We start from the raw sequence: 17,334 nt of genomic DNA, 5'->3' as shown, positions 1-17,334 counted from the left end.
CAGACACAGTCTCTATGGGGTACTGGGAGCGTTGGGTGGGTAGCAGCTGCAAGGAGACAGCAGAGAGGCGTGTAAGACTGTAACCCTGCATCCTGGACTCAACTCTGGGTTGTCATAATTTAGGTTGTAAAACAAACTTGCCCAGATTTCTAGATAAGAGAGCCGCACCACCCAAAGTGGGATGGATGCCGTCTCTGCTAATCAGACCAGGTTTTCCCCATAATGTTTTCCAGTTGTCTATGAAGCTCACGTTATTTTCTGGGCACCACCTAGACAGCCAGCAGTTGAATGACGACATGCGGCTAAACTGGTCACATTGGGTAGGGGTCCAGAGAATGGTGTGGATGTCCATGTCACCCCCCTAGATCCCAGCTATACAGGCCAGGCAGCCTCTCTATGGGTGCGAGTTCAGTTAAGATGAGAAAAAATAAGAGTAAATTAAAAGTAATATCAGCTATCTCTTTAGACCATGATATTTTGCCACAGCAGTTCATCTCTCAACCACACAATATCTGGTCTGTACAAGTCCCCAGGTACTTTAATAACTTGTGCTTTTCATTAGAACAGTCACTCTGTTTAATTGTTCAGTAATGGTATCTTAATTCATACATAGACCCAGCTGCTCATGGGGTTCACAAACAAGCACAAGTGGATATAGTGGGTACACACACACACACACACATCCATATCCCAAAGTGTTTTGCCAGCCAAAATAAACAGGCTTTTCTGCTGGCGGTGCTTCCAGTCGTTGTGCTCCTCTTTGTGATAAATGGTTTCACTCTCTCCCCTGTGTGTCTTTGAAGAGCAGGCTTGTATGAAATGCAAAACCGGCCAACGCTCCTTAACTCAACGCATCATGGTTATTGCTAAGCCCCACTATCAAGGGCCCACGGTTGTGCGTGTGAGTGCGGGCATGTGTATGTGAACTTGTAAACGTGTGTAAGAGGGTCTGTTTATGTATAAGGGAGAATGTCTGGATATGACTGTTTCCATGCACTTTTGTCTCTGCCCAACTGTGTGTGTTGTAAGAGTTTCTTTGTGTCTGTGCGTGTGTGTGCGCCATCAAGGACTAAGCTGGTATTTAATTCTCTAATTCAGTGCCAAGTTGATTAAAACAAACTGCTGCAGCTCCTTGTATTTTTCACTCTCCTTCTTACAAGACCTACTTTCATTTTTTTCGGCCCTTGTTTGTTTGGTTGCTCCCACAGGTATTTTTCAGAAATGAGATTTGATTATGGCAATTTATTACCGCCAAGCTGATACTTTGAGCAGAGCAATGGCAGGCATGCTTCAGAAGGACAGAATTGCAATGTGCACGCAGAGACACGGACACACACACACACACACACACACACACTCATAACAAGGTGCCAGAGTGCAGTGTGTACATAATAGTGTTTGAAATGGTGATGCATGAGCCTGTTAACCAGCTGGCTACTGATAAAAGGGCTGGGCCATGTCCTGAAAACACACACGCATAAGCACACTTTCCCGCGTGTGCACATGCACATCCCATCAAAAAATTACCTCTTTTCTGTTCTGATTTAATATCCTGTAACATATTCTGTTCTCACTTTTCTTACCTCTTCTTTCTGATCTTCTCTGCTGTTGCTGTTGTGTTTGTCGGACCTTGCATTTAAATGTCAAGAGACTAGATGCAAAAATATGATTTGCAAATTCCAGCGTGTTCAGCTCGGTGTCTAAAATGTAAATAGAAAATACAATGATTTTTATAATGGGTGTGATATTTTTATAAACTGTGTAGCTTTATTGGAAAAATATATTACCACATTGTTAGGGTTGTAAGTATTCTGTTAGCCTTCATATTTGTCACCAACACACTCATGAATGCACACCTCTACACACACACACGTGCACCTACATGGCCATATTTTCACTGTACTATTATGAAATATGATCTATGAAGAGAAATACATTCATATCTATAAAATCATTAAAGTGGGCAGACCAGGGGAAATGCCAAGTGTCTGCCGCTAACCGAGTAGGTCACATGTAGTCGTGTGCACTAACACACATATACTCATGAATGTATGTGTGCACACATTTACACACACGCACGTTCACACCCATCCACATACTCACTCCCTCATAAACGGCTGTGGTGGCTGCGTTGCCCCCAGGCATCCATTTAGGGACAGATTGCCTGTCATGGAATACGTATGGCATATTCAAATAAGGCCTGCCCGCACACACCGCATATCACAGTGTACCTGGTCTCACAGCCAACTCAGCCATAAAGCGTCCTGCAGTACGGAGTTGGTGTTTATTACAACAATTATAAACAGGAAAAAAAGATTGGTAAATAATTTCTTCAATGTCAGAAAAAATGCTGAGCTGACAGACATAGACCTAAATTTTAGATAAATTGATGCAAAATGAATAAAGGGAGTAATAACCCAACAGAATGTGTTAATTGATTAATTTTACATGCTTTACTGCACAGTTCTTTGGGAGTGCAAATGTTAAGAGAGGCATGGAAGACCTTAATGTTTAGTTCTGTTCAATTTTTACAAAGTGAATCTTGTACAACCTGCTTATAATGAGTCACTAAAAAGGTCATTTGGCAGAAAACAGAAAATATGTTCTTCTTTAAGCACTTTAAAGCCAAGCTTTGTAAGCAGAACTCACCTTTTATTGTTTCTAACCTAGATGGTAATTTAGCATAATTTTCATGTTCCTCTGTCCGTCTTTCCATCTTTCCATCACTCCGTCTCCTATTTTCCTTCCATTATTTTCTTGTATTTGCTTAATTTATTTATTTTCTTGCTCAGTAAAATTAAGTGTTTGGCCTAAGGTGAGTGATCCATCATATGCAGAGGGCCCGGCCCTAATGATGGCAGTTTTATAGACTCACCCACGAATTTCCCTCATGCTCTCTCTGACACACACACACACACACACACACACAACTTCAAAGAAGGCAAACACTAGCATCAGTTTAAGATTTTTATTTCTACTTCCTTTGTTTCTCTCAGATGGGCTACTCTGCCCTCGCCTCAGCATTTATCTAAATGCAATTTCTCTGTCTCTCTTTCTCATGCCGTTTGTCGAGGTCTTTCCTGTGATCGCTGTGAGTTTGGTTATTGGAACCTGTCCCACCCGGATGGCTGTGTCCCATGTGACTGCGACCTCTTGGGTTCCCTCGGCCAGTTCTGTGAGCCTGACAGTGGGCAGTGCGAGTGTAGGCCCGGGGTAGCAGGGCAGAGGTGCGACTCATGCAGCAGCGGGTCGTATGGCTTGACACGGGAGGGATCTTGTGCTCCCTGCAACTGCTCACTAGAGGGGACTGTACCTGGGACAGACTGCGACACTCACACTGGACAGTGTGTGTGTAAGGCAAGTTAAGGAGTATGACTATTTTTTTAATTTGACAGTTGTATTATTACTGTTCAAAGTTAATTCTTGTTGACTCAACAATCTCAGTCATTAATTGTATATGTTTATATTTCATTTTTTTCTGATATTTTTAAGTACTAGACTGGAGTGTGGATCAGGGTGGATACTGATGTTTTATAAATGTAGCAATGATATCAAATACTGTTGTATAACCTCATACTTATTATATTAAGTCATCTTGCTAAATCCAGTACTTTCTAAAAGCCTGAAGCTAATTCACATCCCATGACGTCTTTCACAAGTGTCTGCTGTGGAACCCAGAGCACTTTACACTTCCTGTTTGTCCCATATTTGTCAAGCAGAGGTGGTTATTGTGTGTCTTTTCTGTATTGTGTATCAGGAAGCCGTAGGTTTTACACATAGTATTACCTTTGTTTGTTGATTTATGAAGTTAATTGTATTGCTAGGCATTATGGGTCCTTTCTTGTTACACACGGTTCAATAAATGCCCAGAAAGGGGGTGAACAGGTCTCTGTTTCACATGTACATCTAAAGGCCAAAATAACTGAGATCTGCATCTGATCAGGAGAGCTGACAGATTCAGTGGCAGAGTCAGCAGGTAACAAACAGGCTTGTCACTGTGGCAAAAACTATGAGAACATTGCCTTTTTTTTCTTAGGTAAGGAGTCAGTTAAGTGACTGGCCAGTTCAACACCTTCTTGGCCCCAGGCTATGTTTGTGAAACGCTGGTGCGATGACAGCGGCCAGGATAGAACTGGAGTCACTACTACTTCACATCCTTCAGTCGTATCTGTTATACCTCTTTTCATTCCTTCTCATTTCTTTTACAGGAACATGTAGAAGGCCATCGCTGTGACTCTTGTCAAGTTGGTTACCACACCCTGCAGCATCACAACTCCCTGGGGTGTCTGCCTTGTGCTTGTGACATCAGCGGCACTGTGCCAGAGGGTGTTTGTGATATGTGGACTGGACAGTGCCCGTGCAGAGAGGGGGTAGAGGGAGCAAAGTGTACCAGCTGTGCACACAACTACTACAACAGGAGTTTAGACCTCCAGAGTAAGAGAACACCAAGCTGAAGCCAAAGTTGTCTCTAAGAGTAGTTAGTTCAATGTGTTTTACAAAGATCAAGTTGTTCAGAAACTTTAACAAATAATGTGCTCATTCAGGTTATTTTGTTTTTGGTCTGTGAAAATTTTGTGTTGAGAAAAAGTTTAAATCGCTTTTGGTTTCTGATGTTGTTTTGTGTCCTGTCAGGGGGGTTGTCCCAGGGCTGTGTACCATGTGTTTGTGACCCCAGAGGAACAGTGCTGGGGACAGTCTGTGACGGCACTACAGGACAATGTGTTTGTGTCCCCACACACTATGGAAAGGACTGCGGTAGCTGCAGATCCGGTGAGTTTAGGGCTGGGCAGTATGGATCAAAAATCATATCTCAAAATTTTCAGGCTGACTGGTGATACACAATATATACAGTCTTATGCAAAAGTTTAGGCACCCCTTGATAAATAACAGATTTTGGTGATTTTTTATTTGAACAGATGTTAACACAGTTTCTCTTGGAAATGGAAAAAATGCACAATATTTTCCGCAAACAGTGATGCATAGTTACTTCTTATGCCATAAATTGAACAAAAATAAAAAATAAAAACATTATTATGGCATGGTGCAAAAGTTTGGGCACCCTACACAATCAGTACTTAGTAACACCTCCTCTGGCAGATATCACAGCTTGCAAACGCTTTTCATAGCCAGCTAAAAGTCTTTCAATTCTTGTACTTGGGATCTTCTCCCATTCTTCCTTGCAAAAGGCTTCTAGTTCTGTAATATTCTTTGGTCGTCTTGCATGCACAGCTCTTTTAAGATCTACCCACAAATTTTCAATGATGTTTAAATCAGGGGACTGTGATGGCCATTCCAAAACCTTCAGCCTGCGTCTCTTGAGGTATTCCATAGTGGATTTCGAGGTATGTTTAGGATCATTGTCCTGTTGTAGAAGCCATCCTCTTTTCAGCTTCAGCTTTTTTACAGATGGTGTGATGTTTGCTTCCAGAATTTGCTGGTATTTAGTGGAATCCATTCTTCCCTCCACCCGTGCAATGTTTCCTGTGCCACTGGCTGCAACACAACCCCAGAGCATGATAGATCCACCCCCATGCTTAATAGTTGGCAAGGTGTTCTTTTCATGAAATGCTGCTCCTTTTTTTCTCCAAACATGCCTTTGCTGATTGTGTCCAAAGAGTTCTATTTTAACTTCATCAGTCCACAGCACTTGTTTCCAAAACGCATCGGGCTTCTGTAGATGTCCTGTTGCATACTTCAGACGTTGGATTTTATGATGGGGACGCAGATAAGGTTTTCTTCTGCTGACTCTTCCATGAAGGCCTTGTCTGTGCAAGCATCGCTGCACAGTGGAACGGTGCACCACCACTCCTGAGTCTGCTAAATCTTCCTGCAGGTTTTTTGCAGTCAAATGGGGGTTTTGATTTGTCTTTCTGACCAGCATACGAGCAGTTCTGTCCGAGAGTTTTCTTGGTCTTCCAGATCTCATCTTGACCTCCACAGTTCCCCTGATCTGCCATCTCTTAATTACATTTCTTACTGTGGAAACTGCAAGCTGACAACGCTTTGCTATCTTCTTGTAGCCTTCTCCTGCATTGTGGGCGTCAATAACTTTCATTTTCAGGGTCTTACACAGCTGCTTAGAGGAACCCATGGTTGCTGGGTGTCCACAAGTGTGTGCACAAGGTTTGAAGAGTCAAAGTATTTGTACAGCTTTGAAATTGGCATTTACCAATGACAGCTGTTGCTGTGCATCAGATCTAACGAGCTGATTAAGGTCTGATACCTTGTGAGAGACTTTGAGACTCTGGAACTCTTAGGGTGCCCAAACTTTTGCACCATGCCATAATAATGTTTTTATTTTTTATTTTTGTTCAATTTATGGCATAAGAAGTAACTATGCATCACTGTTTGCTGAAAATATTGTGCATTTTTTCCATTTCCAAGAGAAACTGTGTTAACATCTGTTCAAATAAAAAATCACCAAAATCTGTTATTTATCAAGGGGTGCCTAAACTTTTGCATAAGACTGTATATATACCTGCACTTTTATATCTTACAAACTGGATATATGACCCAGCCCTAGGTGAGTTGGGATATCAAAGAGATGGGTGGATGTTAAATGGATGGAACAGGAAATTTAAGGACACATCCAGTGATTGTGACTGGTCTCAACAACAGCATGATAGTGAAAATTACTTTTCTTCACTTATCTGGTTTTGATTTTGTGTGTGTGCACAGTATTGTTAATTTCTGTGTAAGTGTGTCACCTCTGCTAAATAGTGTATCTAATATGTTTATTAATTGCCAGAAAATAAACCAAACTGATCCAGAATTTATGACATAACCTTACACACACATACTGGCTTTGTGTTCAATTTGATTATAAACAAATGACAAACAACACCTCATAATGCTTATTAGGAGATACAGTACATAAAATGATTCAGACTGTGCCCAAAATCAGTCATTAAATGTGAGAATTTGCCCACCTCAGCCCAGACATAAAACAGATGTGAGGTGTGTTGTAAGAAGTCAGCACATGGATTTGACATTTTAAAGGTGTAGAAATTAAAGGCAATAGCGAAGGAAGGAGGAAGAGACAGTAGCAAAGAAGGAAGAAGTGACCAACTGTACTTGTAAACAGAGGAAACGATTAATAAAGTGATAGACAAGCAATCGGATTTTTACTTTGTTTGTGTCTGTTCAGGTTTTTACCTCTCTCCAGATCAGAATGTGTGTGTGGAGTGTGACTGCCATTCCATGGGAGCGTTGCAGCATAGGTGCGAGAGGCATACCGGAAAGTGTGCGTGTGCCCATCCTTCAGTGGGAGGGCGACGATGTGACCAGTGTCGTGACATGTTCTTCAGATTCAGCCCTGGTCTGGGCAGGTAACCAACATAAAGTCAGTCACACACACATATTGAATACAATAACAGGAGGTTTTACATGCTGTAAGGCCTTTATCAATTAACACACTCGCACACATGCAGCTGTACATACTGTATGAGCACACACACAACAGGTGCTGTCTGTGCAAGGACGGTTTAGCGATAGGTAGGCAGATGTATGACTTGGATGAGTTAAGAGCTGGTTTGACCTTTGCTGCTTATGTCTCTACCTGCAGGCTATCTCACACAGTAACACACACACCTGCACACACATTACTGTACAGGTTACACACACTCTCTCTCTCTCTCTCTCACACACACACACACAGGTTCCTCTCAATAGGGTGTCATAACAGATAGATGTTCCACAAACAGTTTGACGAGTGGTCCACTTTGTGTGTGTGTGTGTGTGTGTGTGTGTGTGTGTGTGTGTGTGTGTGTGTGTGTGCGCACCTCAGTGTAGAACTGGGTCAGAGAATTGCTGACCACACCTCCCTGCATCACAGGGAAATATGATGGTAATTCTGTATGGAGGGATTAAATACTGGCACATACACACATTCATTAGACTTTTCTAACAAGAGATTACGTATGTAGTATCTGGATACTCTAAAACCTACAATAAAATTTTATTGGAAAACAGAATTTTTCATTTTTAAATGTATGACTGAACATGTTATGATATTATGTTTATTGGCAGACAACTTGCTTTATGTCACTGCTTTTCTGATTAAGTTTATCATTATTTGCTGTTATGTGTCAGTAAATATTGGCAAATTCTCTTTGAGGTTGATGAAAAAAGGCAATGCTGGTGTTTTCCTTCTCCTTGGGAATGGAGTGAAGGTCGAGTCACTGTGGTATTTGTGTGTGTGCGCATGTGAGCGCCAGTTGATAGGACAAATTTGTGGTTCATTGTGAGGCTGTGGCTTTTCACACACCAATAAAGAAGGTGTAGTGGTGTGTGAGGGAGAGAGATGAGATGTGAGGGAGAGCATGTGAGTACAGCATGTGGCAGAAAAAAAAAACACATGGATTGTGTGTGTGTGCATGTAAAGGTGTGAGGTGGCTGCCCAGCCCCAGTGAGGGTAACACCACACTGCTGACCCAGAAACGTACTGTACACCATCAGACACAAACACACAGTCAAGTTTCCATCACTTCAGAGGACTTTACATTGATTTACATTTACAGTATTTCTTGGAGACTCACCCACCACCTTCCTAAACCTATCTTTAGCCCAAGTTTGACATCATTCTAACCAAGTCTTCACAGTTTCCAAATCATGACTGATTAGCTAACTGAATAACTTGCATCCAACCATTATCTAAAACACTTATACCTGAATAGGGGCGCAGTGGGGCTGGAGCCAGTCCCAGCTGACACTGGGAAAGAGGCAGGGTCCACACTGTACAGGTCACCAATCTATCACAGGACTGATATGTAGATAAACAACCACACACACTCACTCCTACGGGCAATTTTGTCACCAACCAACCTAAGCTGCATGTCTTTGGACTGTGGGATGAAGCCAGAGTACCCGTAGAGAACCCACTCAGGCACAGGGAGAACATGCAGACTCCACACAGAAAGGCCCTGGGTTGGCCGGGGCTTGAACCCAGAACCTTCTTCCTGTGAGGCAACAGTGCTAGTCACTGCTCCAACATGCCGCTCTGAATATGCCTTCAATCTAATATATATTTTTTATATATTCTATAGTGTTGGCAGTACTTTCTGTGTCAAAAGGTACAGTTATGACGATTTTAAGGTTTTCACTATTATTTTTAACTAACAGGGTATAGTCATGAATGAAAATTGTGCACTGTACAAAACATCTTTATGGTCTTTTATTTATTTATTTTTTTTTTGTTTTTGTGCTTACCCAGATGCCAGCCCTGTGCATGTGACCCAGTGGGAAGTGTTAGTGCTTTGTGTCATCCAGACACAGGGGTGTGTGTGTGTAAACTGCTGGTAACTGGAGACAAGTGTGATGTATGTCAACCTGGAGCGAGTCATTTGGATGCTGAGAACCACTTTGGCTGCAGTAAAGGTCTGGTTTACATGTTAATAAACACACACATGGAACACCATTCCACACACTACCTTAAAGGTGCATTAACCAATTTCTTTTCAGTTGCTATAGAGTCTAGTGAAACTCAGAACGGCTTTTTTTCCTAGCAATGATATAAACTACAAATGCCTGGCTTGGACAAACAAAAGAGAGCTACCAGTCTGAAGTTATCAGCTTTATAGCGGCACAGTCATGTCAAGTGATGAGGTTCATGAGACAGTCCCAAAAGAGGCTAACAGAGCACTAACATCACACAAAGCTCACATTTCCCCCAAATTAAAATCACATTCATTCAATCCAAAGGTAAAATCATGACCATGCTAGATTGCTAATGTTGCCAAGGCAAACATGTTAGCTTTAGATGCTAACACATTCAGAAAAAGAACGGCACATCTGAATCACACATCTTAACCCTCTCTGTTAACCCTGGTTGTCACACTTTCTTTGTCCCACTCACTCTATGCAAAAGATGCCACCTCTTCACTCTGGCAGCCACTGGTTCAGACTTTTAGCTGCCCAGAGCTCCTCCATGACTGCCTGTTTGAAATAACTACTCAAAAAACTCTTCTTCTAACCTTGGCTAGGTGGCAGGCGGGGCTAATTTACAGACCGTACTTTGACAGCACAGTGTGGAGAACCTGGAATAACAACAGGAGGCCTTTAGGGCAGCAGAGGGTCATGGAGGGGGTTTAGCTGAGAGACACCACATCCTGTCCCTCTGTCAGTGGGTTTATCAATGTGTAGAATCTTAGTTAATGTACCTTTAAGGATTAGCCAAGATTCATTACAGTGTAACAATGTAAACTTAATTCCCTTCAGTCTGATTTTGGGGGTCTTGCTGGCATATTGCTGTCACTAATAATTCGTACATCAGCACACAATCAGCATCAGCATGCTCTAATTCTAGATGGATGTGTCCCTGTAAGATTAATTAAATTAGTTGTGATTTTTCACTCTGTTTCTGTTTATTTATTTCTTTTCTCTCTGTGCAGCACCTTCTCAGCAGCCTGCCCCTGTAGGATTTGGTCTCAGTTATTCTTCCATTCATCTGTCTTGGCATCCACCGGACGCCCCAAACTCAAACAGACTCCACTACACACTCATCAGGGATGGGCTGTTAGTGCATAGCATCCAAAGTCTCTATCCTTTTGGTAAATATGCAGACAGATTTTCACATTTCCTTCTTTCAGAACCTTTCTGACTTTTTAAAATGCATATTATTATATTAACAAAGATCCCATTTATTTTCCATTTGACTTCTTTTGCCTTCATGCTCTATTTTTTTTGAAGGCCATGAATCATTTGAAGACACCGATTTGTCTCCCTACACCAGTTATTCTTACTGGCTTATAACAGCTAATGTGGCCGGTGAGACAATAAGTGCATCAGTCTCCTACCAGACTTTAGGTGCACCACCTGTAGCAGACCAGCTCCATTTGAATCTTGTGGGACAACCTGGTCCGACCACCGCTAGCTTTACCTGGAGCACGCCGTGTAATGATACAGGCCCGGTGGAAAGGTAAGGAGGGATGAGGAGGAGATGATTTTAGGGTTTAGAGGCAGAGAGGACAGCAGAGAGAGGCGCAGGGTTGGTCTGCAGATTAAGTTCCCATCTTGTGGGTCATTAAAGTTAGAGACAGTTTGTTGTAGCTTTGCTTAGAGTACATTATGTATCATGTAAATTATTCAGGTTACAGCATCACATAACAGCCTGAGGTCACATGCATTAAAATTGATGGATAGGAGCAACTGCAGTGAGTGACCTGCTGAAGTCTTTCTGCGAGGCACAAATGGTTACAAAACATGCTTATTATTGAATTATTTCAAGCAAGAGAGAGTGAGATTACTGACTGTAAAGCACACATAGAGACCAGCCCAGTCAAGTGTCTTGGATAGAGTAGGGAGAAACCATACTGCAAGGCTATGAGAAATCAAGGGATGAGCTCTGTGCACATTTGCTGGAGAGTTAAGATGGAGAAAGGCATAAGGGAAGGGGAAGGAAAGAAATAATCTTTTTTCCTCTCAAAACCAGTTTTTAAGAAATCTGAAATCTTCAGAATATGGAATATGTTATGGATGAGACAAAAGGATCAGTCAAGTTTAAAGGCAAACGGAGAACCCTGGAATATTGACAATGGGTTAGATACACCGGCATTAGTTTTCATGTACTTACTGTATGTTTAAGATTATTTGGGGGACTTTTTGCTTTTAACTGATGGTGTATAGCTGGATGGCAGACAGAAATGAGGGAGCAGAGAGAGGAGGAGGACCTGCAGCTGGTTCTAGACCTCTGAATTTCTGCCAAAGGGCTTTACACGCAATGCGTCTTGGTCCCCTCGACACCCCAGCAATAGTTTTTAACTGAACCACATTACAAAACCCTGTTGTCCACTGGAGTGATAGGCAGCGATAGAGAGTGAAGAAAAAAGGAGTTTATTATGACAGTCTTTTTTCTGCCACAGGTTTGTGTTATCCTCCACTGAGTCATCAAGTGGAGCAGAGCCCCTCATTCACTACACAGGCTTAGCTACAGAAGCTGTGGCAAGTGGTCTAAAGCCCTTCACCCAGTACATTGTAGTACTAGAGGTAGGTAGGGCAAACAGCCATTGCCTTCAGTACCTCCATGTCATGATTCACATTCCCAGGAACAATATAAGAAATGTGAAGCAGCTGTATCTTTATAAGAATACACATTTCAAGCCTGTACAACCTACAAAATGGCAAATTCTTACCCTTGTCCACAGGTGTGCTCCTCTGGGGGGTGCACTTCTTCCCCATCACTGTCTTTTCTGACAGCCTCTTCCCCCCCACAAAACCAGCCTCCACCCAGAGTCAATGCTACGGGACCTCATACACTGCACGCCTCTTGGGGGCCCCCTAGTCAGCCAAACGGTAGGACCTTAAGCATACACACAACCTGCATTTCCACTGTCTGGACCTAATGCACAACTTAAGAAATATAGAAATAATTACTTGTCAGTGTCTGAATGAATAAGTGAAATAATCACACAGCACACATTTTAACTAACATGGACCTCTTGCCTAGCTGTGTGGCTTTTAGGCTTATGTCAGTCAGTATGAGAATCAGCTACCATCACTACACAGACACATACAGAAATACACAGCAAATTGGAACTGCCTTTCGTAAATCCTGAGAGCTTTGTAACGGCTCTAAGACTGTGTCCTACAAAGCCCTGCCTTTTTATTTTCTCTGTGAATCTGTTCCCCTCCCCCTGGCTAGCTCTTTATCATTATTTGTAGTGGTAGATTTTCCTCAAAGCAGCATTGTTGGAAAAAAAATCTACAACTTTCAACATCCTGTTCCCAGTCATGATGAGTATTAACCAGGGCCAGAGTTTCTGAATCTTTTATTATAAGCTGAATTGACACTGGGATGCTGGTTCCATAAAAAGAGAGCTGAGCCAGAGTACAAAGAAAACTACTTTCTTCATTTCATTTCAGAATAACTGTTTAGTGAGGAGTTATTTTGTTGTACTCAGCACCATTAATCTCTTGCACACTCCTTTCTGTACAGGTGTTATCACAGGGTATGAGGTCTTTCTGCATGGACCAATGGAATCACAGAACCTGTCAAGTGCTGCTGTTGACAAAAAAGTGTTTTTCAGCCCTGGTTGGCTGGATCCAAGTGATTCTCCAGAACAGCAGCAAACCAACAGGAGTACCGTGTTACCCCCTGAGAGCAGTGCAGTTATATCAGGTCTCCAGGCGTTTTCCACCTATCAGATGAGAGTGGTGAGCATCAATATGGCAGGAAGTGTCACATCGGGGTGGACCACAGCACGCACTATGGAGGGAGGTGTGTACAGGTCATGATCATGGTGCATCCAAGTTATACATAATAACCATGTGAAATGAATTTAAGATTCACACATCAGTTTAGGTAGGTAGCTGATACTGAGATTTAGGGTTGCAGTGGTGTGCTGGTTTCACAGTGTACCATGGCATGTGTAAGTGTGTGTGAAGGTACAGGCAAGATTGGTTTGGCTGTGCTGTCACGCACCTACAATAAACTTAGCAGCTATTTGGATAATTGTTTAGAGAATTGTGACGGCAAGTCATTTCTGGGTCAAACTCTGTCTCTGGATGGATATATTAAATCATAGAAATAAAAATAAATAATATAATAGAAATAAATATATATTGATGGATATAAAAACATTTTTATTTGTATAGCACAGTATAACCTCCCAAATTTGCCTCAGCAGAAAGGATGTAGTGAACAAGGGAGGAAATAAACCTGGATGAGGGGGAGGGGAACTCATTAAGGTATTTGAATTTCAGAGAGAAGATATGGCTCATTAGGACTAAACCACTGCCTCCAACGTCACTCTAAGCTGTGTGTCTGGATAACAAGCATATGATAACACTGTTTTAGATGTGGAGAGTGTTTGTGCGCATACATGTGCTGTGTTAGAAAGAAATATGACTTTTTCACATCATATTTCACAGCTAAATGCCATAAACGGCACAATAAAAGAATCCTCTCTCTAATCTGTCATGTTGTATCACTCTATAGATGATAGAAACCATAAATCCATTAGTTCACACAATATCCACCAAGTGTTGATTTGTTTTTAATGTATGTTTTCGTGCCTGTTATTTAACCGTAAAAGTTGTTTATTTTAATGTGTTAAATGACAAAGAAAAAATGCACTTAGATGAAAAATGAAATTTGCTGTTGAAGCTCATCTAAACATACGGTATATAAATCTAGACAGAGTGCAACCAGTGATTTGACACACATTTTCTTAGCTGTGTAAACTGATTTACCTGGTTGCTATCTGCCATTGAGACTGTACTGATCACTCTACGTAGTGCAGCTGAAGGCACACAGTAACTGAAGTTGAAGACAAGGCACACTGAAATGCATGAGTGCCCCAATTTCATCTTAAAAACCTTGGGAGTTGAGTATCACTTACTGATGACATACAGCACACTGATGTATGGAACAAATCTCTAAGTTCACTAAGTTGTTTCTTAGCTGTACACATAGAATTTTGACACATTGTCCAAACAGGCAATATTTACAACAAAATTTAAATTCAAATTTAGCTACTTTCTCTCAGCATGGATCAGTTTGGATTAGAAAGTTCAGTTTTGCCAAATCCCATGGCCCCTCCATAATCGTGACACCAAGACTCCGAGGTCTCTTTTCAAAAGCCCCCAACAGAAAACAGTTTGAGAGCTCCAGGTCAGCTCTAACAGCTGTTAACTGTGTGGTCGCAACTGTGGCAGAAAAACAGAAATTGGAAACCAGTGACAAAAACTGTTATGGAAAACCTGGCATCCAAAAAAAAAACAAAAAAACTGATGATTGTCATTGAAAAACATCAGAATTTGAAAGATGTAATATTAAAATTACAATTAGATCAATTTTTCAGTGCAGCTTTTTTCAGTATTAGCCTACTTTTTTCAATGCCGGTACTTTTTTTAAATACAAGTGTTTTGTTGCCAGTGTTTCCTTTTTGTTTTAGTCCAGCTTTTGTTTTCACTGCTAAATTTTTTATTACCAGTGCCAGAGTTTAAAGATCACTAGCTCAGCTACAACACAGCTGTGTAAACAACAGCTACAGTATAACAGATACATTCATTTAAGGGAAAAATGCTGTTTATGTAGAACATGCTCAAAATATTAATATTGCGCAATTAAGATATTCATTAACATATTTAAAGATCTGTTTATTTGGTGGTTTCTACAACAGATGTGTAGTGTCTCAGCAAATAACATGAATATTTATATATGATTTATTAGGATTGAGTTAATGGTTAGTTGATCATTAATTAATACAAAATACTGTGTGATGCATGATGATGCATATATTTCATGTGCATGTTCATGTGCCCATGTTTCCAGTCCCAGAGTTGATGGCTCCTCCAGATGTGTCTGCACTGTCATCCACCAGCCTCAAAGTTACATGGAGCACTGTTGAGGGTCAAGGGGTCATCGCAAGAGGACAGGTTTCAGAATATCGGGTCAACCTGATCACAGAACAGCCCAACAATCCCTATGCTCCTCCAGTGATTAGTCAGGTGAGATGTACATACAGCAGGGCAATGCTCCATCCCTTTTAAAAAAAAAAAAAAAAAAAAGCCGCTCTGCACTCTGTCCAAAATTCTCCCGCTTCCCACTCACATGCTCGGCCCTAACTAAAGGAAGTATTTTGTCACAGCAAATATTAAGTCTTTCTCTTAACTGTTTTAATTTTTCAGGTCTTGCATAGGGTGAGAGCAACATCACAGCCTATTTATATAGTGAAAGGATTGAAGCCTTACAACATGTACAACTTCACTGTTACCCTTTGCACCAGGACAGGCTGCATCACCAGTCTGCCAAGCACAGGACAGACACTGCCAGCAGGTAAAGCAAAAAGATCTGCACACAAATGCATATCAGTGCAGACAAACATAACCAAATGTCCAAATATGTTCATGGGTATTCAAAAGTCAGCGGGTGCTTGAGTGTTGGCAGCACTGCTTGCCTTAACCAGAGGGGATATTCATGATGAGTGGCAGTAAAAACAATTTACTGTTAAGGAGAAAAATGTGGCGTAGTACACACTTCCTGCTGGCCATGAATCAAACACACGAAGTTACAGAAACACACATACAGTGTCTCTCTCTTCTTCAGATTTATAGCCGCTATAGAAGGAGGATGAATTAGCAGTGTTTAATAACTCAGGCACAAATCTCTGGGACTGAGATGAGCACTGACTGATCAGTGCAGGACGACATAGACACAGGATTTTTACTTGTCAATTCCCGCTGACACTACGTTGCTTTTCCACTTTTTCGCTCAGTCCATCCTTCACTTCAGTCTCTACCTGATGTTTTCACTAAAATACAAAATAGCACATGGCATCAGAGAAGCATGAACCAATCTGCAGCATACACATGCACACGCGACCGTCAAACACTTTCCCATCTGTTCACTCACGGTCTCTACTCTTGCTGCTCATTTTGTTTTGTTCGTTCTTTCAGGTGAATAGACAATGGGTGTGCTGAGTGGATGTGGATAAAAACCTTTCATCTATAAATTCTTGCTGGGGGATTTGTGCCTTTGAATGCGCCCTAAACGGCTACATCTGTTAACATAGTGAATATTTTAATTTCATACAATTCTTAAAAAGTCCTTCCTTGTGGTTATTGTGATGAATGAGACTTCACATTGTCATCTATGGACTTTGTAAATGTTTTTTTAATGGCTACATCTGTTGACACAGCAACAGTGTTTATTTCGAGTGATTCCAAAGACTTCTCTCGACTGTAATACAGTACAGTACAATATGGCTTATCGTACCCAGTTGACTTTTTGAATGTATTTTTAACAGCCACATCTGTTGCCGCCATTTTGTTTCATTCAACGCCAAAGCTGTCCCTTGTTTCAAGTATAAGAAATGATAATTGCATATGCCATTTGGCTTTTTTTTTTTTTTTAATCTCATAACAATTTGCATAGCATGTGTGTCTCCACTGGGTGTTGTGCTTCTGTTGTAGCTTCACACCTCATATCACTTTTTTCTAATTTGGTTTAAAACCGTCATCTTGAGAGTTCACAGAAAATATTTAATAACATTTTTAGAACATAATCTGAGAGAAGATACCGGGAGCAGCAGACTCCTTTAGTGTTGTATAAGAGCAGCTTTATACTTCTCCCCTTATAAAATGGCTGTAGCCTATCAACAGCAGGGAACACACGAGTTGTGATTATGAGACAAGAGACAGTTCTTTTTACTTTTGTTTTTGTGACCTTTTACTGTATACTACTAAGCGCAGCCATTCTTTCCCTTCAGAGAGAAATCCAAACAAATCCCAGTTCTTGAACAAAAAAAAGTTATTGTCTGAATAATAATGTGTAAAATGTAAAGTGTAAAATTTACAGAGGTGATCTACAGCATGTTTGGGCCAGTTTGTTGTAAA

At 41.2% G+C, this 17,334-nt stretch overlaps 1 protein-coding gene across 1 annotated transcript in view; it reads left to right on the top strand.

Annotated features, from left to right (window-relative positions):
- ush2a (Usher syndrome 2A (autosomal recessive, mild)) overlaps window positions 1-17,334 on the top strand; it is a 208,689-nt gene that overhangs the window by 42,621 nt on the left and 148,734 nt on the right. Inside the window, 12 exon segments of the mRNA XM_020589916.1 lie at window positions 3,074-3,357; window positions 4,209-4,434; window positions 4,633-4,770; window positions 7,148-7,328; window positions 9,212-9,375; window positions 10,389-10,547; window positions 10,687-10,915; window positions 11,859-11,982; window positions 12,141-12,288; window positions 12,932-13,213; window positions 15,272-15,447; window positions 15,628-15,775. Of these exon segments, the coding sequence (XP_020445572.1) occupies window positions 3,074-3,357; window positions 4,209-4,434; window positions 4,633-4,770; window positions 7,148-7,328; window positions 9,212-9,375; window positions 10,389-10,547; window positions 10,687-10,915; window positions 11,859-11,982; window positions 12,141-12,288; window positions 12,932-13,213; window positions 15,272-15,447; window positions 15,628-15,775 (2,259 nt within the window).

This window comes from Monopterus albus, unplaced genomic scaffold, assembly GCF_001952655.1.
Source record: "Monopterus albus unplaced genomic scaffold, M_albus_1.0 scaffold10.1, whole genome shotgun sequence".
NCBI lineage: Eukaryota > Metazoa > Chordata > Actinopteri > Synbranchiformes > Synbranchidae > Monopterus > Monopterus albus.
Note: the sequence above shows the minus strand (reverse complement) of the source record. Positions and strands in the feature narration are given on the sequence as shown.